Raw genomic sequence first — 27,255 nt, forward strand, 5'->3', positions numbered from 1 at the left:
AAAGTAAGGCTGAAGCTATCTGTTTTCCACCAGTTATTTTCTAAGCAACTCTCAGAATTTATAAGTTTGGAAACTTATGTTTATCCTTGTGATGTGGAATAATAGGAAAAGGCTACATTCACATCTTACATCAATTTGTGTGAATAAGATGAGGCAACAAAAATTATCCCTTTTTTATACACATACACCTCACACTCATCCACTAATTGGACTGCCAGTGCATTGTTACTAAATATGGAATGGCATCTTTCTCACATTAAACCTAAAGGATAACAGGGGTTTTCAACCATTTATTCAGGAAGTGTTCTTATGCACTGCTGAAAGTTCTTGTAAGGTTGTGGAAAGTCAAATGAAACTTTAACAAGTAAAGACACAAATTTTAACTAAATTAGTGTGTTTCTCACTGAGCAAGAAAGTGATGTATACATACAGAGTTCTTAACTCCCAAGGCCAGAGGACCTTAAACTTGCTTTTCTGTTCAGCCATCTTTTTAACTGAATGCTTTGCTGATGTAAAGGCCTGTCAGAATTATGTTCAGCTTCAGAACTGCTGTAGTGAGTGATACTTCAGTGGATAAAAAATACTTTTTAAGTATCTTTATACCCAGTGAAGTATATTTAAAAGGATTTTTCACACCTAAATGTGAACCCCATCAAGTATACTTTTACACTTTCAAGTAATTATACTTTACTAGCTGCACCCGTCATGTCATTATGTAGGTAGGTATTCTTGTTGTCAAATGTACTTCAACTTTTTTTAAAACAATTCAGTTCCTTTTTTGCTACAAGAGTGAATTGTCACAGGAGATATTGCTTCTGATGTAAAAACAATAATTAGTTGGAAATATCTTGATATGACATTGCTTTATAACATCTGAATTAACCTGTAATTTCTTTGCAAGTTGATGTCCCAGGCAACTAAATGACAAATATATCAACTTTATGAGGAGGGTATTATAATGCAGCTAGAACTAGTAGTGATAATTTGTTACAAGGTAGAAAATTTATAGTCACATAATTTAGTCAATTAAACAGCTATTAAGTTTAGTCATCAGATATGTTTTCTACTAATTGGAGGTACCTCCAGGATACCTAATCTGTTTAAAATCTGCAACTAAAATATTTCCTTTTGAAATATATGACAAGACATGTGGTCATACTTACCCATGTTGAGTGGCACTTAATGCCTCAAGTAGCCTATTGATTTCAAAGAGAGCACTTTCAGAGCTCCATGCTTCTTGTTTCAAAGATTTAAAGAACAAATGGACCATTAAATGCACAATTTGTATTTCTGCACTTTATTGGCCATTTAGCTTCATAGAAATGCCTGCTTACTGAGCAAAAAATAAAAATAATACAATACAATGAAAAAGTGTACCCAAAATATTTGGTTAGATGTGTATTTCAAAATGTTTTCTCCAAGTCTCAGATCTTGCTTATGACTATAGGCCAGTCATATGAGTCATACCATGTGCACACCTAACAAAGAAGATAAGTAGTACTGCTCCAAAGTACTTACTCATCTCATCTTCTGTGTCATTTAAGGGAAAAAAATTAAGAAAAACTTGCCAAAAATGTCTGTGCTCAGCCAGGAAATTATCATTGCTTCCCTCTGCAGGGAGTGACTGAAACTCTAAAGCATGAGATGAGAAACAATTGTAGTTAGTGGCTTAATGCAGAGCACGAAGATTTCTGTTCATGTTAAGGGCAGAGTTTCCCATTGCTTTTTATGGCTTATTTGGGACTCAGTGTGGAATTTTTTAGAGTTGTGCATACTTTTGTCTTACTGTCTGTCTCACTGTGCATGTTGGCCAAGCCTTATTCTCTCCAGTGCTTCAAAAAGAACATTTTGGGGTGGAGGGCCATGAACAGACAGGGTGGATGGTCTGAGCTCAGGCTGCCTTCAGTGCACTTTAGGACAGAGCTCACAGTAAATTCCCCTTGTTCCCCTGCTCACCCCTCGCACAGAGTAAAGACAGAGTTTGGGCAGCCTGCCACCACTACCCCTGTTACCACTGCTTTGTCTTCCTTACCTTGTATCTTCTTCCCATTTGCCAAAATCTTTCTGCCCAAACAGGGAGCCTTAGTCCTTTGCTGTCCAAGACATCTGATTTAGAATTTTGCAAAATAAGCTCTGCCAACAGCAGAGAAAACAAGCACAGTATCAACATGCACAGTGCTGCAACATAGGATTATGGTTTAGTAAAAGGAGCACCACAATTACCAATCCCCAAGACCTTGGGGATTGGTCAGATGCTGTAGTTCAGTGCAGAATTATCTAAAAATTTGTACTAAAGGTCAGGGATGGTGTTGCAGGTCCAACAATACAACTGGTATAAGTCCTTCTCTAGTGGACTTCTCTAATGAACTTCTCCAGACAGAAAGCTCTGTCTGTCCTTCATGACAGCAGTCTGATTTTTAGGCTGAAACTGGGGGGATGGGGTCCCCTGTGGAAGAGATTATGACAGAGTCTCAGAATCAGGCTGGAATGAAACCCACAGTAAGTCTGCGTGTCTGAACAAGCCAAAAGGAGTCTCAAGCACACTTTGAAATGGAGCAAAGAAGCAACTTGAAGAAACAGAAAAGCAGGACACTCACTATGGTAAGTGCCACCTGTACCTTATTAAGATGGGGAGGCTTATTTTAGAAATAAGAGAATTATGAGTTATGACAGTCTGTACTGCACACAGGTATGTCTTGCTTTAAATAGCAGAAGATGTATTTGTAAAGCCTCTTTTCCCCTCCTTATATTCCTGTCCCATAATGACAACTCAGAACACAAGATGGAACCCCAGGACAGATTTAAATGAACTGTCTGTCCTTCCCAACTGAGTCTGTAAGCATTATTTGCAGGATTCTGTGAAAGACTACACATTTTCTGAGGACATTTAGAAACTACTCATTTTAGAAATTTTTTCATACAGATGTCAAAATACAGTTTTTAAGGTAATTACAATGAATGCTTTGTCAAATACCAAAAACAACAAGGAAACAACTGTATCAGTGGGCAGGAGAAGACACCATATCTGACATACTTCCCATGGGCAATAATGCACTGTAATTTGAATTTCTCTATGACCTTTGTTTCTTCTCTCTTCCCCTCCCTTCCATATAATGTGAAGATGGCTCTCATTGATAAGAATATCTGACTGTCCAGACACACCAAGAGATATTCAGTAGTTGTTAAGTTCATACTCTATTCTCTGTGTACTTGAAAGTAAGGCAGAGGACATTCAAAACATTTCTGCCAGCTAGATCTACTGCCCAAACCTCTAGTCTGGTAACTTTATTTGAAAAAAATGTAGACACAATATACAAAATGATACTAGTGTTTCTTTCCAACTCAACTGTAACAGAAAATGTAGGAGAATCATATTAGCTTTCAAAATGTAATGCACTTTTTGATTTTCTTACCAGGAACTTTTAAGTCTGTTGATCTATCACCACTGTTCAGGATTAATGGGCTGAGATCGCTAGATCACCAGAAGAAAAGGATGCAAAGTTTTGTGAGATGTGGAAGATCGGCCTCTTTGGTTACTCAGAGGTTGCTGGGGATCAGACTGTCCCATGTGCAAAGTGTGCGCAAACTGCTCAGCCAAGACCAGCAGAATAATTTGGTGAAAATGGATCATTTGCTGATGAATCTTGATGGCCAACGGAGCCATCTTCAGCTCTGCTACCACATCTGCAGTCATCGCCACTGGCCGTTGTGTCTCTGCCAGCACCAACAGTTTCATTTCAGAGATGTCTCACAGCCAAAAGAGATACCAAGGAAACCTGGGACTGTCAGGTCATGGGATGAACCAGGAAGGGTATATTCTCTTTAATTCACTTGTGCCCACCTTATCCAGCCATACGTAGTGTAAACAGTGCTGTCCAACAGGGAGGAGCAAAGAAGACAAGGATTATCTGAAGAAGCTTAAATTTAGAGTTCGATGTTATTTCCCTGTTCCACAATGCCTGGCATGAGCAGTCATCCATCAATCCATTGTGGTTTTGGTGAACAGGTAGATGGTGTATTGGCAATGGCTTTCAGGTCTGGCTGCCTAGCTTTATATTCTGCCTTTTTTCTCTATGGCTTTTGTTAAAAACATAGTTCAGCAGCAAAATGAGTTGCCAGTGTGTGCAGTCTAAAGAAAGAAGGGCTGATGACTCCCACCTTAGGCTGTAAATAGACTTGTAAATATCAGGAAATCCATAACTTACTGACAAGAAGAATAAATAATTCAGTGATAAAAGACAGATGAAAATACTGCACAATGTTGCTGTTACAGATTCCATCCCACAGCAGTACAGGCCTTGTGATGGCATGTTGTCATCCTTGCTGTGACTGCAAGATGACGTAGGTGCCTGTCTGCACCCAGCCTCACTAATAATAATAACAGTAACCCAGTTTTAGGACCTTGAAGCAATTCTTGGCAAAATATTTACTGTTAATCTTGCAAATAAGTTATGTAATTCTTTTGGTAGCAGTCCTCTGGGCAGACATTTCATGCTGGTATGCCGATCATTTTGGCCAAAGAACTTCTTTTTGGTCTGTCAAACACACACATCAAACCCATCCTGCATCTCTGAGGAGATAAACAAACTTCTGTTTCTGATTGGAATTGTATGTTATAGGCTATGTCATCTCCAAATATTCCCTCTAAGATATTAATGATATTACAGAATCTAAGCTTTAACATAAAGAAAAATGGCACTAGTATATCTGGAATAAATTCTAAGTAGTTCTTGCAAGATTTGAAGACTGACAAACATTGTGTTAGATAATTGCTGAAATGGAATTTTCTTAGAGGACTGAAGAAGAAAAAAAGGTGCAGTAGCAGAGAAATTCAAGTTGACTGATACCTTTCACCACATGGAATTGTGTTTAATTCAGAACGTACAATAATACCTAAAGCTGCGCTGTTATGTGCAAAGTCCAGTTGGGCATCTGTTTCTCAATATTAGGAACAGAAGTAAAAGGACAAAAATGCTCTCTGTGTCCACTATCCTGCTATGGAAAATAAGATACTATGACCTTATCAATGTAGTTTTATCCCAGTAACTATCTGTTTGTAGCAACACCTATCCATTCAGCCTTTAATTGGTGCCACATTCTTCTAATTACTCATACCTACAGAAAATTTCAGGAGCATATTCAGCCACTGAAATTGAATATATGACAAGTTATTGACTTTGAAAAGAAACTGTTTTCACTAGTTATTGTTTCTATTTCAAAGTTCATGTTATTTACTGTAAAGCTTGTGTTTATAGCTTCTTTTTTCTGCTGTGTGGGCTGCTAGTAGAGGAGCTTTAGGAATCACTTAATTATTTCTGATCTGATATGCAGGAGTACAACAGGGATGGACCACAGTTCAATCCATGTCACTTATGTGACTTACACTACAATCACAGCAGTGCACAGCCATGCTGAAAAATGACTTAGGAAGAGTCAACTCAACAAAAAGACAACTTTTTATTCAGTTGTATCTGAAAGAATTATTTCCATCAGCAGGATATATTTGCATAAGCTCCAGTTCATCTTGGTTATCCTTGCTTGACCTGCAGATATCAAGGTACTGTTTCCAAAGATGAGTTTCTCAAAGCAGTGGTGCAAGTAAAATAACAAACTAGTACACTTGTAAAGACATCAGTATAGGGTTCAGCTGGGTGTACATGTTCCTTGGTGAACTCTATTCAGAAGTCCCACTGTTTTCAGCTACTTGCTTTTTGAAAAATTCCAGCAGATTAGTTGTGAACTATCTGTAGTTAAATGAAAGAATTTTGTCCTTAGTTTAAAAACAATGGTTAGACAAGACTGTGAATAATCATTAATTGAATTAGTAATTATCACATAATAAAATGTTTTAGTGATAATAAGCAGAGGATTGCAGACTTCTGTCTCACTATCAAAATATTACTATGTAGTAAAATACATAGACACATAAATACAGTAGAGGCTGCAATAGGTAGAATAGTTACACTGATTTTTTTCAAACTTAGATATTCATTATTATTTTGTCTACTACTCACTCTTTCACTTTTTAAGCACTGTACATTGTGTTTCTATTTTGTCAAATTTCATTTTGGCCATGTGCTTATATCCGTCTGTCCATAAATAAAGATTTCCCTGTATTTTATTTCCAATCTGTTGAAATCAATCAAGGCAGGAAGCCTAGAATATGACATTTTATGTATCTTCACAGCAATCTACTTATGGCATTCATCATCAGAAACTGTTTTCAAATGCCACTTCTCATTTATTTGATTCAATGAGCAAAGTTGAGTCAAATTTCACTACTTTCAACTAGAGAAAAGTTTTTCCTCTAAAACTGTCTAGGATTCCTAAAATGCTGCATCATTCCCATTGCAAATATTGTGTCTGCAGACATTTGGTATTATTTGCTGAAATAGTTAATCATAATTTTGTATCTATAAAAAATCACAGTGAAATGTAGAATAGATAAATAGAAACTGCCGTGTGAAATTAAATGGCAGATTGGTTTGTATTTCATATTTTGCAAAAACTTCAAAAACCAAAGTCATCTGCAATTATGCTGGCTCTCCAATCCTATGCTTGTATTACTTTACTGCCTTCATTGTTTATAATAGTTTTAAATTCATATTTTCAGTAGCACAAAATCAAACACAAAAATGCTGGAGGCAGTTGAATCTAGTTTAACTTCAGGCACGTTGTAAGGTACTAAATAAATCCAGGAGTATGAAAATGGAGATATTATCCTCTGTTAAAAATATTGTATACAATCAAAATTGAGCTTTCAGAAAAAGGTAGACTTTATCCACTAAAATGCTCACCATATTATTCCATTAGTTCTAAAGAAGCATTGAGTAAAGGACTATATTTGTGATTTAAGACTGAATCTTGTAAGTTCCTATATTCAAAAGATTTGTCATCTTCCCTATAGATACAATGCTTTATTAAGTAAGAATGTTCCAATAAGTTTCAGATTCCTAGAAGGATTATTTCTTTATTCACACATTTCTGCTCTGAGATATTATATTGTAAAAAATTCATATATTGTAATTCATGTGAATGCAGATCTTGCTCCCCTCTCTTCCAGGCAGAAGTATACTGCTTTGTGTAAACAGCTTTTCTTTCATGGCCAACTGTGTGTTAAATCCTTCTGGCTCTCTCCCTCGTGTAGGAGGGAGAAGCTTTACAGAATCTTACATAAAACAACTGCAGTAACATTAGACTGCATCCTGTTGGCACAGGAATGGAATATTTGATTGTACCACTTATTGATGTTGGAAGTTGGAAATGCCAAAGATTACTCAACTGAGATTATATAGGGAAAGAATGAGATCATTTTAGATCAAGAGTACGCAGGATCCATTTGAGGATGTGAAAAAGAGACTTGTCTAAAATATTGAATCCCACTTCTAAAATACTAAATCCCACTTCTAGGGGTCCTTGTGAGCTATCCTGGGCATTAGCTTGACTCAAGAATCTTGTCTAAAGGTAACCCTGACTAGAATATATCTCTAAGGAGTGATAAAGGTTTGTTTATCTGTATGCATGTATAGATGCTGATTGCAAACTGTCAAAGGCTGGGAATCCCTCCTCAGAGATTTCCAATCCCAAAGCACAGTATTGGCACACTCTCACATTGTTGATCTCTACAACACAAAGATGGAAGTATCTCAAGTTATTTTTACTTATTCAAAAGCTAGTGTAAAAGTTTTTAACCTATTTCATTATGAGTGTGAACTGTGGAACTTCATCTGAATCTCTAGTTTGAATCAATTCATGTATTTCACAAAAGAAGCCTAATCATTATCTAATGGCAGAGTTATAGCTCCAGTGATTTATCAAAAGCCTCTAAATTGGCCAGCTTCTTCCCAAACATTTCCCAGTAAAGTACTCTTATACTAACATATACTCTCCCACTTTAAAAGTACCATTAGGGAAGAAAAAAATGTTTTTACAGGAAAATATGATCCGCTAAATCTGAATTAACTGGTCTTACTCAAAGACTTTCCATTTCTTAGGATCTTTTAGGATAGACTACAGAACATGCTTCTGTACAGATTGACTCGTTAGAGATGTTTAAAGAACATAAACTCTTTCTTGTACCTTTAGAGGCAGCACCTTCTAGTACCTTTCTTGTACCTTTAGAGAGCTCATTGTATGTCTGCAACCACATTTGAGAATAAAAGCTTAGATGCATCCTTCCCCCCCAAAAAAAAATCTGAAGGATAAAAAGAGAGAAAGGAAGGAAAAAACCAAAAAACCCACACACAACCAAAGAGCACAAGGGAACAAGAAATACTTCTGTTCTTCGGTTCTTGCAATGTTCTGCTGCCTTGAATTACTGCAGCTGTAAAAGCAGCCAGGGAGCCAGATGGTAATATTGATAACCCGGGGTCTCTTGCCAGTAGCCTCCTGCAGGTGCAGGAAGAGACTGGTCAAAGGCTAATGCAGTCTATTCATTCATGTCCTGTTTTCCTGCTCCTAACCCCAGTGACCTCTGAGTGGTGAGCATCACGTTTCCCTTGGGTAGCTTGTTGACCCAAGAGTCAGGCTTTTGCGGCTTCAATCTTAACACTTTTGTTTGTGGTTCTCAGCCTAAACCACTTTAAAGGGCTATTCTCTACAGGCTTTTGAGCAAGTTGTGTGGCTTCCCATGGGTGTTGACACAGTCAAACTGGAATTCATTTTTTTGCACTAGTGCCAATTTGAAGAAGTCCTAGTTAATGAGAGGTTAAAAGTCTTTGTAGGCCTTAACGGTTAGAGTCTCTGTACTTGAGCCTTCATCATATCATAGGAGCCCTAGATAATACAGTTTGGAAGGCACTAAAGGACCCTCATCTCTCAAAAACAAGCATCTTGTGCTTTGGGTTTGGGTTTTTTTTGGAAACTGATCCAGCTCTGTCAGCACGAAGAGAGAGAAGAGATCACTGTTCAAAGAAACTTTGATTTCAAATCTTTAAAATGGACATGTTCAAAAATATTAACTGAAATGAAAAGTTAAAAACAATAAGCATAAATAGGTAGATTATGAAGATTTCCAGTGTAAAGAGGAATTAAGACAGGGTCATATATCTGTGTTGTAAATATTTTTTATAGAGAAAAATAACATCAGAGTTTCTCATATAAAAACCAAATTAAACTATTTCTAGAATACATACCCCTGTGTATATAAATTTTTTCCATGAGTGCTACCTGTAGAAGGTTCCCAAAGTGTAAGTCATAGTACATCAAGACCTCTATGTTTCAGAAATACGGTGTTAAAGTATAGTGAAGTAAAAGCTTGAAAGTTGGTAATGAGTTAATCCTGTCTGCTTTATAAAATGCTTTGCAGCCTGCTTTCAGGTGGGTGCATGTACTTTAAGTAAATTACACTTCATGTTGCTTGAAAGTAATGAATGCTAATGATAGATAATGGTGTTTTGTTTCCAATTAGCACTGCCAAGAGAATCAGTGGTTTCTAGAGCTCATGATCACTGTATTTTCCAGGAACAGTCTGAGAACTATAAAAGTATATAAACAAGTATTATTTATGCTGAATGCATTTGCTGATTGCTTCCTTCTCAGTTGGCCATAATGCAAATGGAACTACCTCTCTCTCTAGTTCAGTAATTTCAAAAAAAAGAAGATCATGTTTGTAAAGCCTTAATCTATCACATATTTTTTATAAATATCACCCATTGTTTATTTTGCTGTAAAACAGAGGAAAATGTCTACAACTAAATGCATATAATAGATTATAGTGACTGTTCAGAGAGTTTTGAAATAAAGCAGATGAATGGATAAGCAGTCTAGCCCACAAAATATGATTTTAAGTCTGGTATTTCATAGTAAGAAGTAAGTTTTATTCACATATTCTTCAAAACACTTTTCAATATGAGTTGGCAAGGAATTTTAAATGCCATTTTGGCTCAAATCTACAACAAAGATGTTATATTCAGGGAAATAAAGTTGTAGGACTAAGATGACAATCATGTATTATGCTATGAATTATATGTGTTCAGGAGTGTGTTAAGTATTATGCTCACAGGCATCAAATACCCAGGGTGTAACAAATGACTTCCTTTTTATAGTTGTAATACAGATTGTTTCTTATGTTATGATTTCTATGTATTAATTTAGTATTCTGTTGATAATGTATTTATGTTCAGAATGTTCACTGCAGGATTTTTCTCTCACATCCTTATTATCTCTGTGATTGTATGTTTCTTTCTCAAATAAAAACATACGGCACCAATAATGTAGCAATGAATCTTTTACCTGCTCTTACAAGTCTTGTGTTCTGCTGATGTTATGTTGGTGGGAAATAGCTCAAGGCCCTCATCAGTGATCACTAAAAGCAGGATTGCTGTTGATAAGTTACTGGCCTTTGGATTGCTCCCCTTTGGAGGCAGCTGCTTAGGTTTGCAAAAACCTATCAGGAAGAAGTATTAGCGTCTTATCTGCTGGCAGAAGATAGCAGTTCTTGTATTTCTTTTCTTTTAACATAACTCACTAGTCCAACACCCTCCTCTAGCCAGGAAAGCAGGCAATATGCCAAAATGCAGCTTCTAAAAGTAGTTTTTCATACGGCTGTCTGCCAGAGCTGGGTGGTTTGTCATGTGTCTGTTCTGAACAGTGCAAGTCATTTCTTACGTCTAAGCTTTGTAGCTATGACTGGATAAATGATTTAACCCTGATGCTGCAGTATTTTGCTTCACTTACATAATCCTGTAATTTCATTTAATTGGCTACTAAAATAGTTGCAAGATAGAACAGAATTAATATTGTGCTCTACAACTAAAAGATGAATTCTTCCTGTTTGTTTCTTGCACCATTTCAATAGGAGAGTTTCTATATTTAGATAATTAGTTTTCAAGCAGCTGGATGGTTTCCATTGTCTGGGAAGTCTTGACATTGTTTGTGTCCTATAGAGCTCGATTTGGCATTGGGAAAAGTCTTCATTGAAGTGTCAACTTAATTTCATTCATTTCATTCATGTTATTCTTATGTCCACTTTCTGCAACTGCTTTAAGCAAATGAATTTCATCTCTCTGAGATACTGATGTCATTGTAATTCACTCACATGAATGACTTCTGACTAAACTACTGAATTAATGCACACAATTATAGTTTCATTTTCAAAAAAAAAAAAAACAAAAACAAATCAATGAACATTTGTAGCCAAAAACTGAGAGCTATCCGTAGCCATTCAGGGAATGACATGACCCAAGTCAAAACAGCTTGACTGTCAGTTATCAGATGTATGCACTCCGCGTTCTCGAGTGAGATAGAGAATCATTCTCAGAAATTATTCCAGTAATAGTTATGGATATCTATTAAGTTCAAGAAATTAAAATCTGATTACAGGCTGTTTGTGAGCAAAGTTAAAATTAGCTTAAGAAAATAATTGTTACAGATTACTTGTTTATCTCTACTGCACTTCTGAAATATTTCTACTTGCCATCCACTGTCAACCAAGCTTGTCTGTCAAGTGTAAACTAATATTTTTAAAACAATAATCCAATATGGAAAATAGCCTGAGCAATAATGTTATAATTATAGCAATATTGAGCCTCTTGCCTGCTTCTGTTCATTTTGCAAGAGTCTATCTCATGCAGTGTCCAGGGAAAAGAAGCAAAAGTAACAACAACTAAAAACTATCAAAAGAGAAAATGTTATATTTTCTGTTGGGTTCCTGTGTAGTTCATGAAGTTTGCAGATTTTTCTGGGCAAAGACTGATTCTTGTATGCTTACTTGTTATCTGAGTCAGAAGTAGCCTGATCTTGAATTTGCTACCAGGTTCCAAAAACATAATGCAAACTATAAATAAAAAAATGTGGATAATTTCCTTTCCATTTAATTATGTCTCAGATGCTGAATTTTCTGGATCCTCACTCCATGTAATAGCTTGGAATTGCTGATTATCAGAATGTAACTATTATCTCAAATATTTTGATAGCATGTTAATATGACTTTGAAAACAGTGAAAAAGTGAGTTTGAGACTGTTAAGTGTGATTCTGCACTCCTAGACCCTAGTTTATTTCAACTTGTGTTTTATTGATCACTGTATAAAACTATCCATAGGTGTCCAATAACTATGTAAGGAAAAAGACTGTGGAGAATCGAAATTCTCTCTACAGGCAGTGGGAACATGCTTCTTTAAGAAACCTGTCAGTGTTTTTGGCAAAGTTAAGTGGTTTACAGGTTCAACACCATACAATACAGTCAGCTTTGTGAAAACAAACCACACTGAGTTTGGTGACACGTAAATGTTTAGAATTACAGGTAAATGAGGATGAAACCCATTTTGTTAGTTTAACAATAGTCAATGATACAGTGGTCTTTTTTCAGACCTCATTTTTGCAGATAGAATTTTTCTCAGTCTTTGTCACATCTTCAGATTTACGTATTTAGAATCAAATTTGGGTTTTTATGCTGAGTAGATAAGAAATGTTATGTACTCAATAGCTTTTATTGTCACTGATACATTATCTCTCATATCTTTGAATATTCCCTATGCCTGAAACTAGCTGGACTATGCCATCATGTGTTAAAATGGCTTTTATTTTGTGAGCTGTGTTTCTGTTTTGAGTTGGTTACCCATGATAATAGTGACACGGCTATCTGAATCTGTTACAGTGTGCCTGAATATTACGACTATGGTCACGGAACAAGTGAAGAGGCTTACGACAGCTACGGTAAGGTCTCTTCTGTCTTCTGCAAATGTGTGAAATCAAAGGAAAATATCTGTCACTGCAAATTCAGAAATTGCTTCCTTACACTTTCCTTTTTTTCTTTCATTTTACAAAGACCAAACAAAATAGATTTCTGTAGGGTGAGTTTTGCCATAGGACCAGAAAATTGGATTGATGAATTTCAATCAAAATTACAAAGCCAGTTATTCACAGTCACAGGTCAGTTTAACAGCAACAAAAAAGTTTCTATTGGTGTTTGAATATCTTTCACAGTGTTAAATTTCAATCTGCTTGATTTGCCAACAATACTATGCATCTGCTGTTGTCACGTGCATCGTTTCAACTAGCGAGGTTTGTGAGATTTAGAAATACAGACTTAATCAAAGTGGAAAGAAGGAGAGGGTGCTGTATCACCATGGGAACCCCTCCTGTACCAAGATGAAGGAGCATCTCATGTCACACTAGGCAGGTAAGAGTAGAGGGAGGGCTGTAGTCTTTGCATTTCCCCACCGAGTCTGTGTCTGAGCTGGAGCAGCTCCACCTCATGGGTATGGGGGGCATGAAAGGAAGAGAAGTGAAAGGAAGAGAAGCTCCCATGAGCACAAATCATTTTTCAGATAGATGTTTGCTATTAGTGATATATTTCAATAACTGGAGTCTAGACCATGTTTTCCTATTCATAATTATCAATACATTGTATCAGGTGGCACAGTGACTCTCACTCAGAGATCTTCACTGAAATAACAAGTCAGCTTAAAGAGTAACCCTAATATTCAGCAGAGCTTTCATGCCTCATTTGCTGCTTCTGAAGTATCCTAAGTCTACATAGTGACTTCCACAGCATTGTGAAAATGAGAGCTGATGGAAATGATGCTGCAAATGAAAGTTATACTAAGGGGTTATATAAGGGTTGATGCTTGAAATAAATAATTTTATTCATGCAGCTGTGAAGCAAATGTCACTAATGCTAACTTGCAGTTTCCTTTGTATTGGTACAGAAATAGACATTAGTGAGATGTTGTCAAAATGATTGCATTGCGTAATCAGAAATAACTTATTCTTTTGTACAATCAGTTCTCACAATATATTTGGATGATACAATGTGCAGTCAAGCACATTGACTTTTCAGTGCTAGGCAAGTAATAATAATAGCTAGGCAAGTAATAATAATAGCTAATCCATATCAGTGTGAGTGGTTCAGTTACCCTTTGTTTTGCTTCGTTTTTGCACATACATTTTTAGTAGCTGTAGATCTCCCATCTACAGATCCCCTCTCCACTGCTGTCCTGAATGCACTGCTAAGCTTTTAGGCAATGCAGAAAAGAATAGTCTGAGCTCAGCAGTAAGAATTACTCACTGTTTAACTTTTAATTACACTTCACCATGCTGAATCTCCATGTGTTTGGGCAAGACATTTAAAGTAGTGTCACTTTCCTTCCAATCCCTCATTTGTAAAACTAGAAGAATATTACTTGTTTTCCCAGCAGGGATTTTGAATGGACTAATTAGCTAAGGCTTACAAAGTGTTCACAGAGTGGCATCATGACTAAGTTTATGCTCTGCATGAAGCTCCTTTTTTTTGTTTTCCATTCAGCAGCTGAAACAAACCCAATATGCCTGGGTTTCCTTTGCTAGACTTAAAATACATGACTCATAACTGTGGACTTGCTTTGATTGTTGCTTGAACTATTTTCTGAGTTGGCACTTGCATACAAAGATCTGAGTGTTATCAATAACCTGGACTAAACTTAAAGTTGAATAATATTTCAAATTGCAACTTTGCTACTTCCTGATAGTAGATACATTTTTATATAACTGTTTACGCTACTCTTGCTTCACCTGTTTAGGAGATTAGTAAATTTGCCAGTTTCATGCCCTGGAAATATGTGCAGAAATTTCTCTCATCCCCAAATCACCGCTGTCTATCTGAAGAGGTAATCTGAGTACACAGAACTATAGAGCTCTAGAATATATGCTTAACTTCCTCAGTTTCTGACTTCTTGCTGCATACACTGATGTTCTCTCTGTATCTGATCTATCACCCCTTCTCATCCTCACCTAACTTTACCCTAATTCTCTGTTTCCAGTTCTCTACTTTTTCAGGATGTTTTGTTTCAGGATGTTTTAATACTGTGGGATGGATTCAGGAGACTCATTGTGAGTCTCCTGAATTCATCCCATTGTATTAAATCAGCTACCCCTTCATTTTTCACCATCCTGCAGAAATTAAGTTTTTCTTTCATTTGATTCAATTTCACACCTTGTTTTGCCTTCCATAACAAGGCTATATTCCTCTTTTACAATTCTTTCTGGCACACCTCTGTAATTCAAAATTCTCCTAAAGTCTGAATATGACCTCAGACAAATGGCAATTAAGTCTTGGTAATGGTAATGTTAATTAGGTCTTGCTGTCAATTCTTAGGTGTTTTGTGCAACAACCTATCTTTTCTCCATTGTTCTTTTCAATAACAATATCTGAATTATCAAAAATGTACTAGTTTGGCTTTCTTTCACTTTCTTCCATGCATCCTCTTGCTTCCAATTTACCTTTAGGGAGGACAGTTTTCAATCCTGAGAAGGTTTTTTTTATTTTTCATGAAGTAGGTTCAATGAAATAATAATGCTACTTCATACTTACAATCTTTTTAAAGTATAAAAGAGACTTCTCTGTATCTTCTTAAGTATAGAGCACAATAGTACTGCTAAATGAGCTGCCTGCTATGACTTTCCTTGCTGTCTGTACTCCTGAGAAGTGGCAGGTGGTTTATGTCTCATGGGTTCTTCTCTGCTCCTTTTAAAGGAACTTGTGGAGAATTCTGATTGGGGAAACTGTTTCCTCAGAAGATCATAAGATTTATGGATTTATGGATTTTTCACAGTATGGTTCCAAAAATTAGAGAGGTGTTTCAGAGCAGAGCACACCTGAACACCATTTAATTCTCAGGAATTTCACTTCTCGGATTAGATGGTAGTCTAAGGAGGGATCTAATTCATTGTCATAAGCTGGGCAAGATGGATTCCTAAACACTGCTGTAAAATCCATAACTTAACTGCCTTAACTCCTTGCTCAGTTTCTTTTGTGAGGGTTCGTAAGAATTCCATCCCCTGAAAATCCAGCCAAGGCATCTCCCAAAACAATAGGAATATCAGGGATGTATGTAAAACCACACTGCTTTCCATGACTAAGGGATGTTCCATAAATGAAAATTTGCAGTACAGAACCCCCTCATGAAGTTAGACAAGCTGTGTTGTGATTTGACATGCTTGTCACCCAGTGGCTCAGAAGGATCAAAGTAGAGACACTTCAAAGCATTCCCTGTAGCAGTCTCTGAGCACATGGAAATACAGTACTCAGGAATTATGAGATTCCTACAAATTTTTTATAATATCAGGATTATGCAGTTACTGCTAGAGGATTTTGAGGATCGCTGTTCTAGGCTGAGGAACATAAATTTGGGAAAAATGCCTGAAAATCTTGGGAATGTAGCCCTTATAGGCTTCTTCATGTGAGTTGTAAAGAAATATTTTTAGAAAGAAGTTTAAAAATAAAAGTAAAGTACTGTAAAAATTTTAAAAAATGTAAAACATCCTTACCTCTAATGCCTCTAACAAACATTTATGATACTTCTGTGACTGAAAGTTTTGATACCTGCAGATAAGTCTAAACTAAGGTAACAGTGTCATGTTAACTTGATGCTTATGTTTCAAGGGAGAAAGCATGAAATAGGATTAATTTATGAACAAAAGGTTTATATTCTTTGTTCTCATCATACATTAGTAATTTTGTGGTTTCCCTTCAGGCACTGTTGTCATCCGAAGAGATATCTAGTAAAAACATGAATTTAATGATTTGTCTGACAAATTGATTAGCATAAAATATATACCAAAAGTTTGATAACTAAGAACCTTTCCTGCTCATATGTAATGTTGTGCCCAACTCCAAAAGGCTCCAAAACTCCCCTGGAAAGTGTAAACAAACTGTAAATAAAAAGCCCTTTGTTATCAGTTAATGTTCTCATTCTTTCTCCTTTTCCCTGTTTTTTGTTTTTTAGAGGAAGCATTATTCTTGATTCAAGCGCTGTGTTGTGTTAGGCCACATTAGAGATATAACAGAGAAGAGTATATGACTTGCAGGCAAGGCAGAACCAAGAAGCTGTAGTCATTACATCTGACCTGCTTCACTGTTTTTTCATCTGAATCCTGTTTTGCCCTTGTACTGCTCAGAGCATTCCAAACTTTGTTTACCAGCGTCTCTTTCTGCCTTAGCTCTCCCAAAGGCTGGAGCCTCCAGCAGTGAGCTCTGCCAGTTGCTGCTGCCGAAGGTTCAAGAGGCTTCGTCCCTGCCTCCAAAGGGACACTGCCACAGTAGCGAGAGTGCCTCGTGTCAGGTGCCACAGTTCACAGCCTGGTGCATGTCCTGCCTTGTGTATTACCTGCAAATTCTGGCCATTGTGGTTTTGTGTCAGGCTGTGAACTGCAGTACTTGAAAGACCAGTACACTCAGACTTCTTGTGCTACTAACCCTAGACAGAGTGAAAGGATAGGCTGAAGTCTATAACCTCCTAAACCACCACAATTAAATTAGGATAACACAATCTGCCAAAGGCCTTAGGCAAGAGTTAGGAAGTTTAATCTGTAGCTTGCCACCTACACAAAGAGGGAAGGCATAAATGAACTCCAGTCACATTACTGCTGCTTTTCAGGAGAAGCTTGCAAGGCTTTTACTGCATGTTCTGCCATTGCATTAAGAAAACATTATTTAAATATTTTTTGTCTTCACCAAAAATTTTCAACTGTTTGGATTTTCTTAAATGACCATTTTTTTTGATGCATATTCTACTCCAGTTTAGTGTTAGGTACTTGTAAAGAATTGGGTACTTGGCTTTAGGATAATTCAATTTTTAATTAAAATTGGAGAGTGTAACTGTTTGGTGTAATTCCTTTTAATGTAAGACATCATTTAGGTTGTAAAATGCTGTCACAATGATTTAACTATTTCACAAATAATTCCCTGCCAGTTGCTCCATATAAGAGCTCTGTAATTGTTATAACAATTAGTTTACTGAGTAATCCTCTACACAGATGACACTTCACAAGCAAATTCTTTATAAACCTTTATAGTTAACAACTACAAATATACAGCAATATTCCACTACTCTTTTATTATATTGTTTACGTTTTCATTCTGTTTGTCCTAAAAAGTGTTTCATTTAGTAAATTAAGTTTTTCTTCAATAACAATAATAGTTTCTGCTGAACAAGTAAAACTAAGTATATCATGCTGAAATGTGTATTACTGGAGGAAAGCATGTATGGAGGGTTCAAACCTCTAGAATTCTGATAAAGAGCTTCATTGAAGAGATGTTACCTTAGGGGACATGAATTCTCATACTTCATTAAAAGACATAAACGTGCTCATATAGTGGAGAAACTCAAGGAACTGCCACCCCTAGTGTGAAATAAACCCTCTATAGCAATGACAAAGTAAAATGAAGCCATGTCACAATGTATACAGAGAAAATAATTGTGAATTTTGAAAAAGCACTTCATACTTGCTCTGCAGATGGAGATATCAAGTTTTTCAGCTGTTGAGTCCAAGGTCCTTCCTCATTTTTAGTGACATAGGTATTGTAGATCATTGTTATTAATATTCATTAAGCTCAGCATGCTAAGGATTTCTTGCCCTATTTTTTTCCAGCCTAGTCTAATTTAAATATTCAAATGTAAGAAATCAAGTGCTCAAATAATTCATAGTGACTGATTTGCAGATGTAAGAGACATAGGTCTGATTCTCATCATCACAGTGTTTGACTTCACATGGCTTGTGATTACAATGTCTTTACCAACTCCAATTTACAAAGTCTTACTAATGTGCACCAATTTTTCATTTATATCATCTGAGTGTACACATTTGGTGTCTCTTAGAAAATATTATGGCGGCATACCAAAGAAAACTTCCCTTGGTGTGTGGGTCTTAAAATTATCATAGAATGAATAATAAAATCATAGAATGATTTGGGTTTGAAGGGACCTTAATGTTGTTTCAACCCACCTGCCATGGATGAAGACACCTTTCACTGGACCAGGTTGCTCGGAGCTCCATGCAGCCTGGCCTTGAATGCTGCCATGGGTAGGGCAATCACAATTTCTCTGGGCAGCCTGTCCCATTCCTTTACAACCTTCACAGTAAAGAGTTTCTTTCTAATATCTAATCTAAACTTGCTCTCTTTCTGTTTGAAGCTATTTCCCCTTCCTCTGTCATTACATGCTCTTGTAAAAAGTCCCTCTCCATCTTTCCTGTATTTTTCCTTCAGATACTGAAAGGCTGCAATTAGTTCATCCTTAAACCTTCTCTTTTCCAGGCTGAACAATCCCAATTCTTGTAGCTTTTCCTCATAGGAGACATGCTCCATCCCTCCAATGATCTTGGTGGTCTCCTCTGGGCTCACTCCAACAGGTCCATGTCCTTCCTGTGCAGGGGACCCCAGAGCTGGATGCAGCCCTGCAGGTGGGGTCTCACAAGGGCAAAGCAGGGGGAAAGATCACCTCCCTCACCCTGCTGACCACTCTGCATTTGATGCAGCCCAGGATACAGTTGGATTTCTGGGCTATGAGTGCACAAGGCTCATGTCCAGCCTCTCCTCTACCCCCAGGTCCTTCCCATCAATCTGCTCTCAATCTGCTCATTCCCAGCCTGGATTGATGCCAGGGATTGCCCTGACCCAGGTGCAGAACCTTGCACCAGGTCTTGTTAAGAGATTTCCCAGGGACACTTATGGAGCTTGTCCTTGTCCCTGCGGATGCCATTGTGTCCTTCAGGTGTGCCAACAGCACCACTGAGCTCGGTGTCATCTGCAGGCTGGCTGGGGGTGCACTCAATTCCTTTGCCTCTGTCATTAATGAAGGTGTTAGATAACACTGGTCCCAGTATGGACTCCTGAGGGACACCAGTTGTCACTCATGTCCATCAGGACTCTGAGCCAATGACCACTACTCTCTGGATGTGACTTTCCAACCACTTCCTAATCCATCTTATTATTTGTTAGGCATCTCAGAAGCAATAAGGCACAGATTATACCATTGTGGTGGAGGTTTTGTGGTGTCTTGACAGAGCATCTGGCTGGCTCTTTAGCACATGTTGAGTGCTTCTGCACTAGCATGGGAGCAGGAGTGTTCTTTAGAAGCAGATTTACCAGTTGTATGCATTTATGGGGTCTTCTTTCCACATCACTGAGTGGGTTCAAAGTACATAAATTTTAGTTTGAAACTGAAGCAAAAGATGCAATCCCAACTATTTGTGAGATTTCACTTCCAGAGGCTCAAACTAGGGCCAGTCTGAAATGAAAAATACCTGTAGAAGCTGTATTGTGAATATCAGGTCCTCTGTGTCAGCTGTTTCCCCCTGCAGTTCATCCCTGTTGGTGTGCACCGTGTGCTAATACTGATACAGCACCTGAATGCCTGTATGAATGATGCCCTGATTCCCCCAAACTGTCCCTGCTATCAACCTTGCTACATGTGCCATGGTCCTGAGGAGTGTGACGTGCTCCTGCATGACCATCTTCATTTTGGGCTGATTGAGGCATCTGGTCTCTTGCTGAGCATGAGGAAGATGCTCAGTTCCCAGCCCTGGGAACTCAGAAGTGATTCTGAGTGTTCCTGTACAGCACTCAATTTTTTTATTCCACTGGAAACAGGAGGCACTGAAGATTTCTACTGCATATGGACAGAAGATACACCAAATAAATTGCCCTCCTTTAATCTTCTATTTCAATCATTCCTATACTTACTGATAGCAGTATTCCTACTGTGGGACAGAATGAACTGACAAAAGCATTTTCTTGATTTTCTGCAAAATTTTAACAATTCTTTCACTGGAGAAATCACCTTAGCTGTATGTCAAGTGGCATTCATTCCCTCAGAGGAGATTTATGATTTTCATAAGAGCATGATTTCGAAAGTTTGCAAGGAAAGGAGCACATTTTTAATTCAGTTATGATGACTAATGTGGGGATGATACTAGAGTTATTGCTGTTTTGTCAAATCAATGTTTTAATTAGACTGTAATTCTTTAGAAAGTCCGATATTTAAACTCATCACATTCTTTTAACTGTCTGTATCTCCTAAAACTTTTGTAGTCCAGATATGCTACGAAAATGAAAGAAAAATTCTGCATGTAGCACAAGACTGGTTTTAATTTATAGCAGCTTATTGTGCTTCCTCTATTACTTCTGAATTATAAATCATTTTCTGTGACAGAATAAGAATAAGTAAATCATGCAAAACTTTCCTATGTAATATTTCAAATGGTAATTTCACTGTCTTGCACCATGGGAACTATAGAGTTGGAGAACCTAAGACAAAAGTCCTGTAATATTGATGTGCATCTATTTAATTCCAGATGTAGTCTATCACAAAATGTTTCATGTTGCATGACTATAAAGTAATAGAAAATTAATTTCTACTGAAAATAAGTGAAAAATAAAACTCCTTCTACACTGTAACATTCACACTCACCTCACAACAACACTGATAAAACTCTTATTCCTCCTGGCATTGTAGTTTCCCAAACTAGCTGTCAGTGTACTCTGATGCTGCTCCTTCCCTGTCTGTGGCAGGTGTTCACTACAAAAGTGGCTGAAGCCTTCTAAGAAATCATTTTTTCCCAAGCCAGGGAAGCTCTAAACCCTTACACAAATTTGGAGCAGCCACACAGTCACAATTGCCAGCCCACCTGAAGGGAAGGTACTATCGAGCATGGGGGCAGTAGTGGGGTTTTTTGAAGAGCTGTGGCCATGTTCAGCAAGTAGACTATTAAACCACAAGGTTGTCCATTAATTTCTAGTTTTTAAGCTGTACATATTTCATACTGCAGGTCTAGTAAAATAAAGGCTACTTAGAGTGGTGTAAGCTAGCTTAATTGGTTTGAGCCTGTGTTTTGAAAACATTTCTTGTCTTCTCAAAACTTCAAATTTCAAATAAGAAAGGCACCATTTGTGATTTGAAAGAGTGAAAAAAATGCATGTTCTCCTAAAAAAAAAACAAAGAAAAAAAAACAAAAAAAAAATCTGTTCTTGGGTTTTTGTCTAAAATAATATATACTTGTCCAATTAGGGCCCAAGAAAAATGCAGCTACCTTTTCTGTGTGAATTCTTGGGCTGAAATACTAGATTTGCCAAAGTTAGTTGAGCTTCAGTCATTAGCTTGTGCAGGACAAATTTTCCAACTCTTTACAAATAGTATTTTGTCTCTATCCATCTTTCTATGGAGGCTTACCAGAAAAACAGCACAAATTGAATTGTCTAAAGAAAGTCATTCTGAGAGTTCTCATTTTAAAGCTATGTCTGGTTTCTGTTGGGTCTTCTGCTCAGCACATCTATATCACTTTTCTCTTGCTGCTCAAACAATTAATTACATCTCAGAACACCCCAGGGAGGGAGGTATTCCTGTCTCATTCTACCAGTGAGGAAGCCACACTACAAAATATTGAACAACTGTCCAAGGTCACTGAGAAAACAAGGACTAGAGCTAATAATCCAAATTCCTGTGCAGTGTGCTCTCTCCACACATATGCAGTGAGAGATTTTTTTCTCACAGAAAAGATAACTGTTTTATTCTGAATCAAAATCAACTTCTGTTTCTAAAACACCAAAAGGTAAATGAAAAATCAAATTGAACCATTATACTACTTAATGATTATATACATCTTAACTATCTAATCAGATTAGCTCTTTCTAATTTTTCCTGGCCACCTTTCCAAAATAATTGACCAGAAATTCATAAAACTGTGCCCAGTAATTGTGGGCAATATTCAGATGTTAAATAAGTTACTGGGAAGAAAGAGTGATAGGGTTTTGATTGGTACCAGGACTAAGCAATGACTATAAATAAAAAATAATAAGGAAATAATATATTTCTATGTAAATCACATGCCATTCATACATATTTTTATTTTTAACTCAACCATTATTGTGATCTGCCCTTTAAATATTGTATTTTTTTCATCTTTGCATATTTGAAAGACTTTTATTCAATTCTGGAAAATTCCATTTGCAGAATGCTAAATTAAGAGTTAATTTTCTCAAATTTTTACTTAAAGACATTTAGCATGTGATGATAATCACCACATGGAAAGACTACTGAATTTTTCTGTGCTTTCAATAATGCATAGGTAAAATAGTAAGAAAAAAACAACTTCATATATATACATCTCTGTGCTATAAATGTTACTGTTTTGATCCCATATTCAGAGAAATTTCTCATGTTAAAAATTAAATTGTCTTTTACATTATGACTCTCATGTAAGAAAAAAAAAAAAAAAAACAAACTAAAATTCTGTATTTAAACAGAGCTATGGGTTCTCCTAGCAGTTGATCAAAAAAATAACCTTTAAAGACACCCTCAAGTAATGTATCAGTAATGTCTGTAATAAATACTGGGATCATTTCTATAACTCAATGAACACAGTAAAGCAAATAAGAGTCCATCTTAACCATAAAAAGCAGTGCAAAAACACTAACCAGCAAATTCAATCAGGCATAAACCAAAGGTGCTGATTGCCTGTGATAATAAGAATTAATTTTATATCCTAAAGGTGAGCTTCAAATACCAATTCACAGGAGCATATAACAGTTTGGAAGACATATGCAGTGTAATTAAAAGAACTGTGCCCATGTCTTCACATTTCTTAGCAAAGTAGTTATGACACTCATATCCAAAGCAATTCTTCAGCCCAAGCACTCTCCAATTCCTCACCCATAAACTCTCTTAAGTTTCCATCATGCTACAATAACTTACATTTTTAGTTTCTGTAAGCAAAGCATAAAATATTTCTCCTTAAATAAGAATGGCAAAGTTGCCAATAACATGAAATTCCTGAAAAAACTGAACTCTCTGCCCTCACTTACTAAGCTGCTTGTGTGGATTTCTTTTTAACCATAGTCTGACCCCTGATAGCACTGGAGACAGTCAGAAGTGAAAAGGACAGGGAATGAGTGTGGTCTGCTAGAACAGAAAGTCTGGATGAAAGTCTGGATGTCACCAAGGGAAAAGGAAGGTCAGGCTCCACAGGTTTTTTCTTCCCAGGAATGAGAAAAAAGGAAAAGGAATCAGCGTTAGAACACAACAACCACTCTGCAACTTTTTTCAGCTCTTGGGCAGTCTCTCACAGTTCTCCCAATTACCTTTCTCTCTCCAAAGCTACATCTATTGCCTGCTCTTCACCTGAAATGTCTCTCAGTTTCTATTTCATTGACATGTCACTTTCTTAGGATGAAATACATGTCACTTCCTAAAGATGAAATATGTCCAGGCTCTCTTTCCAGACTCACTCACTTTTCTCCTGTTCTCTCAGTGAAGCTCAGCCTGGTAATCAAACTTTCAACCTTTCTGCTACCCAAGGAGCTACCTAAATCTCTGTGTGACTGCTGAGGTAGTCGATAGGACTCTAGCCTTTTAAGATTGTTTCCAAAGATAGAGATTTCCATTCTCAGGAGCTCCCTTTCTTCCCTTGGTGCTGAATGAAAAAGATTACCTTGGAGTCCTGGAAGGAAGACATGAAAGAGCAGCTTTCATGTCAACAAAGCTGTAATGACTAGCATTCAGGTGTATTGTTGTTCACTAAAAACCCCTCTAGGAGGAAACCACTAGCAATCTGATTTCTGTTTTGGTGTGGCTGCATCTAGCAATGTACTGGCACAGTGTGGTTCAGAGACTCTTGATAGTGCTGCTCCCTATCTTGCTTTCTCCACAGTAAATATATAATCCTTTTCTGCTGCATGTGTGGCAGACACCCGAGTTTTTCCAGTCAGAGGCTGCAGTCTCAGAACTTCCACATCTGATCTGTGAATCTATGGATTCACCTGTTAATACAGTATGGTCTATCATGTAATATCAACAGGAGCTGTTAGCTGTCAACTATCAATTCTTATTTCAGTGATGGTGTTAAAGCTTGAAATCAAGGAAATAGGTCTAGCATGTTACTGAAAAAAAGAGCATAATAGGCTTGTACCACAAATTATGATGTATTTTTTGTTTCACATCAGAAGCTGGTACAGTCCCAGGAGCAATTTGCTTTAAGAACAGTCAAGGAAAAGCAGTTTCCTCCAGTTGTTAATATAAAGTTATTTTTTACTGCATGAATACTACCAAAAGGACTGTACATTTCACCTTTAGATGAAGGTACTTCAATCTGGACAATGGTAAGGGGACTAAAAAGGAACGAGAAATTGGCTTGTCTTTATGTTGTACATTTATTGAATATTTTTACTACTTCAGTCATTTTCATTTACATAAATGAAGCTTTTCTTTTTCATATAATCATTCTTGTCCCCAGGGCCTCTCTGCAAATGTAGTAACACTTCAGCAAAGGGTAACTGAAGCTGGAAAAAATTTACAGCAAAATGCCATTTTTAAAGGGTGTAATGATATATACTGCAGAGGCAAGATTTTTGAATTCGCTATACAGAAACTTATTCCCTGTAGGAATGAGACACCTGAGGATTTAGAACCATATCATATTGGCTGCCACTTCTTTAACCCTCTAGGCAGTAGCTTTCCACAGCAAACTTTGGTTTCATGTGACCATAAAACCCCTGGTTTTCAAAAGGGAACATTCTGAAGAACTCGAAGAGAAAGAAAATAAATGGAGTGCACCAAAAAATCACAGTAGGAGTGTTTCTTGTTCCATAGCAAGATCAACTGCTATCAGATCCTTTCCAGAGATGCCCACTCCATTCATGCTAGCCTGAACTCACTTTAGCTCTACAGCTGCTGCTCCCCTCATACCTCAAGGCAATGACATAATGAAGAGCAGTTGCAGAGAAGACATCTTGCAGAGAAGAAATAACGTTCAGAATTTTAGCAAGGTTTTTATGTTTTCTATTTTCATTTCTCATAGCCACATATTTTTGCAAAAGGAATATTTGATACCTGATTTAACCATTTAGGTTTTTTTGGAAAAAAATAGCTACTTATGTTCTTAGTGGCCAGTGGTCAGCAGTCATTAGCAAAAAACAGGTACCAGCAATGCTGCACTCTGGCATGATATGATACACTGCAGCTTGTGCATTTCCATTTTAGTCATTCTAAATGTGATCAGTTGAAGTCAGTGGAAGACAAAACCAGAAATCATTTGATTCACTGGCTGATTTAGGAGATAATTCAAGTTTTGGGTTCAACTGCTGGACCAGGACTGTAGGGAGTTTACTGATTGTGCTTTTGGGAGGGTTAAATTCCAGAAATATCATGTCAGGTAGGAATAAGAAGATTTGTAGAAGGAATGTAAAAACTGAACTAGACTTACAGTTTTTAGCTTATTCTTCTTGAGCATATTTGATTCACTAAATGTGAAAAAGTGTTCTAAAGATACTGCAAAGTAAAATCTCCTGTAGCTTCACTTCTACACATTTTTCTTCCATTATTTTCTTTCTTTCAGTCTCAAATGGAAGTTAAAAATCAAACATATCTTTCTTATCTTTTCATGATTCAACTCCTCATCTTGTTACCATACCAACTGAATTTGAACTGCATTAAATGCTGTTCAAATTTCAGCTTTAACTTAAATACTAGACACTCAAAACATCAAATAAATTCTGAACTGGCAGACTGATGCAGTGATTTTTCCAGAGCTGACTGTACCGCCAACACAGTAGTTATTCATTCTCTGCTGAAAGTGAAGGAGTAAGGCTTTTTTTTCTTCCTAAGATAGACAGGTTTCCTGTGTAGAGAAGTAGGTTAGTTTTCTGTAAGTTTTTTTGTGGGAGGATAAAGAAGTGGATAATAACACCATCCTCATTTCGTTTTCTAAAGCTTTCAGCCAGAGCCCTCAAGAATTTTGATAGCTATTAGCAGTGACATCCCTTTGTTCTTTCAATTTTAGATATTTACAAAACTTGTTTTTCTCTTCTGTTTTTAGCACAAGAAGAATGGGCCACAACCCGTTCCAGCCTAAAGGCACCACCTCCAAGGTCAGCCAGAGGGGGATACAGGGAACACCCCTATGGTAGATATTGAAGGTCCTCCTCATCTGTGACCTCATCTCAAAGACAATTAATAGCCTGTGGTCTCCACATAAACAGCAACAAGACAAGTAATAGTCCATTTCTTTTCTATCCTAGGAATTACTGCTCATTATTATCCTATGTACTACTTGTATTTCCTATAACATTGGCGTGACATTGGCATTAGTATTATTTTATAACACGGACTTAAAATAACAGAGACAAAAAACCTTTGGCAAACATTGTCTATAAACTATTCAAAGATGATGTTCTGTTGGTTGTATTCATTGCTGTGTGTAACTAAAAAGCATGACACTGTTACAGCTCTTGAGTCTCTCTACATACTAGTTAAGGCTGAGTTTCTGTTTAGGGTTGCTGAAAGACTGTAATATGATTTTTTTTTTTTTTTTTAGCCAGACAATAATCAAGCTGTAGATAAGATGTTTTAACCTGTCTTTTTTAATATATGTTAGTTTAGATTAAGATGCTCGATATTAAGTTTGTAAATTTAATTTTAAATGCTGTTTTAATGGGGTTGAAAACAAGCAGCTACTGTATGTATGTAGCTAACTGAAGTTGTTCAGTGTTTTAACCTGTATTTGTT

General features: G+C 36.9%; 1 protein-coding gene across 1 annotated transcript in view; it reads left to right on the forward strand.

Annotated features, from left to right (window-relative positions):
* The window catches only part of KHDRBS2 (KH RNA binding domain containing, signal transduction associated 2), a 314,809-nt gene extending 287,769 nt beyond the window's left edge, over nt 1-27,040 (forward strand). The window contains exons 9-10 of the mRNA XM_058801729.1: nt 12,597-12,655; nt 26,567-27,040. Coding sequence (XP_058657712.1) covers nt 12,597-12,655; nt 26,567-26,664 — 157 coding nt within the window. The 3' untranslated portion in view covers nt 26,665-27,040. The remainder of the gene's footprint in view (nt 1-12,596; nt 12,656-26,566) is intronic.
* The last annotated feature ends 215 nt before the right edge of the window (nt 27,041-27,255 follow it).

The sequence above is a fragment of the Ammospiza caudacuta genome, chromosome 3, assembly GCF_027887145.1.
Source record: "Ammospiza caudacuta isolate bAmmCau1 chromosome 3, bAmmCau1.pri, whole genome shotgun sequence".
NCBI classification, from domain to species: Eukaryota; Metazoa; Chordata; class Aves; order Passeriformes; family Passerellidae; genus Ammospiza; species Ammospiza caudacuta.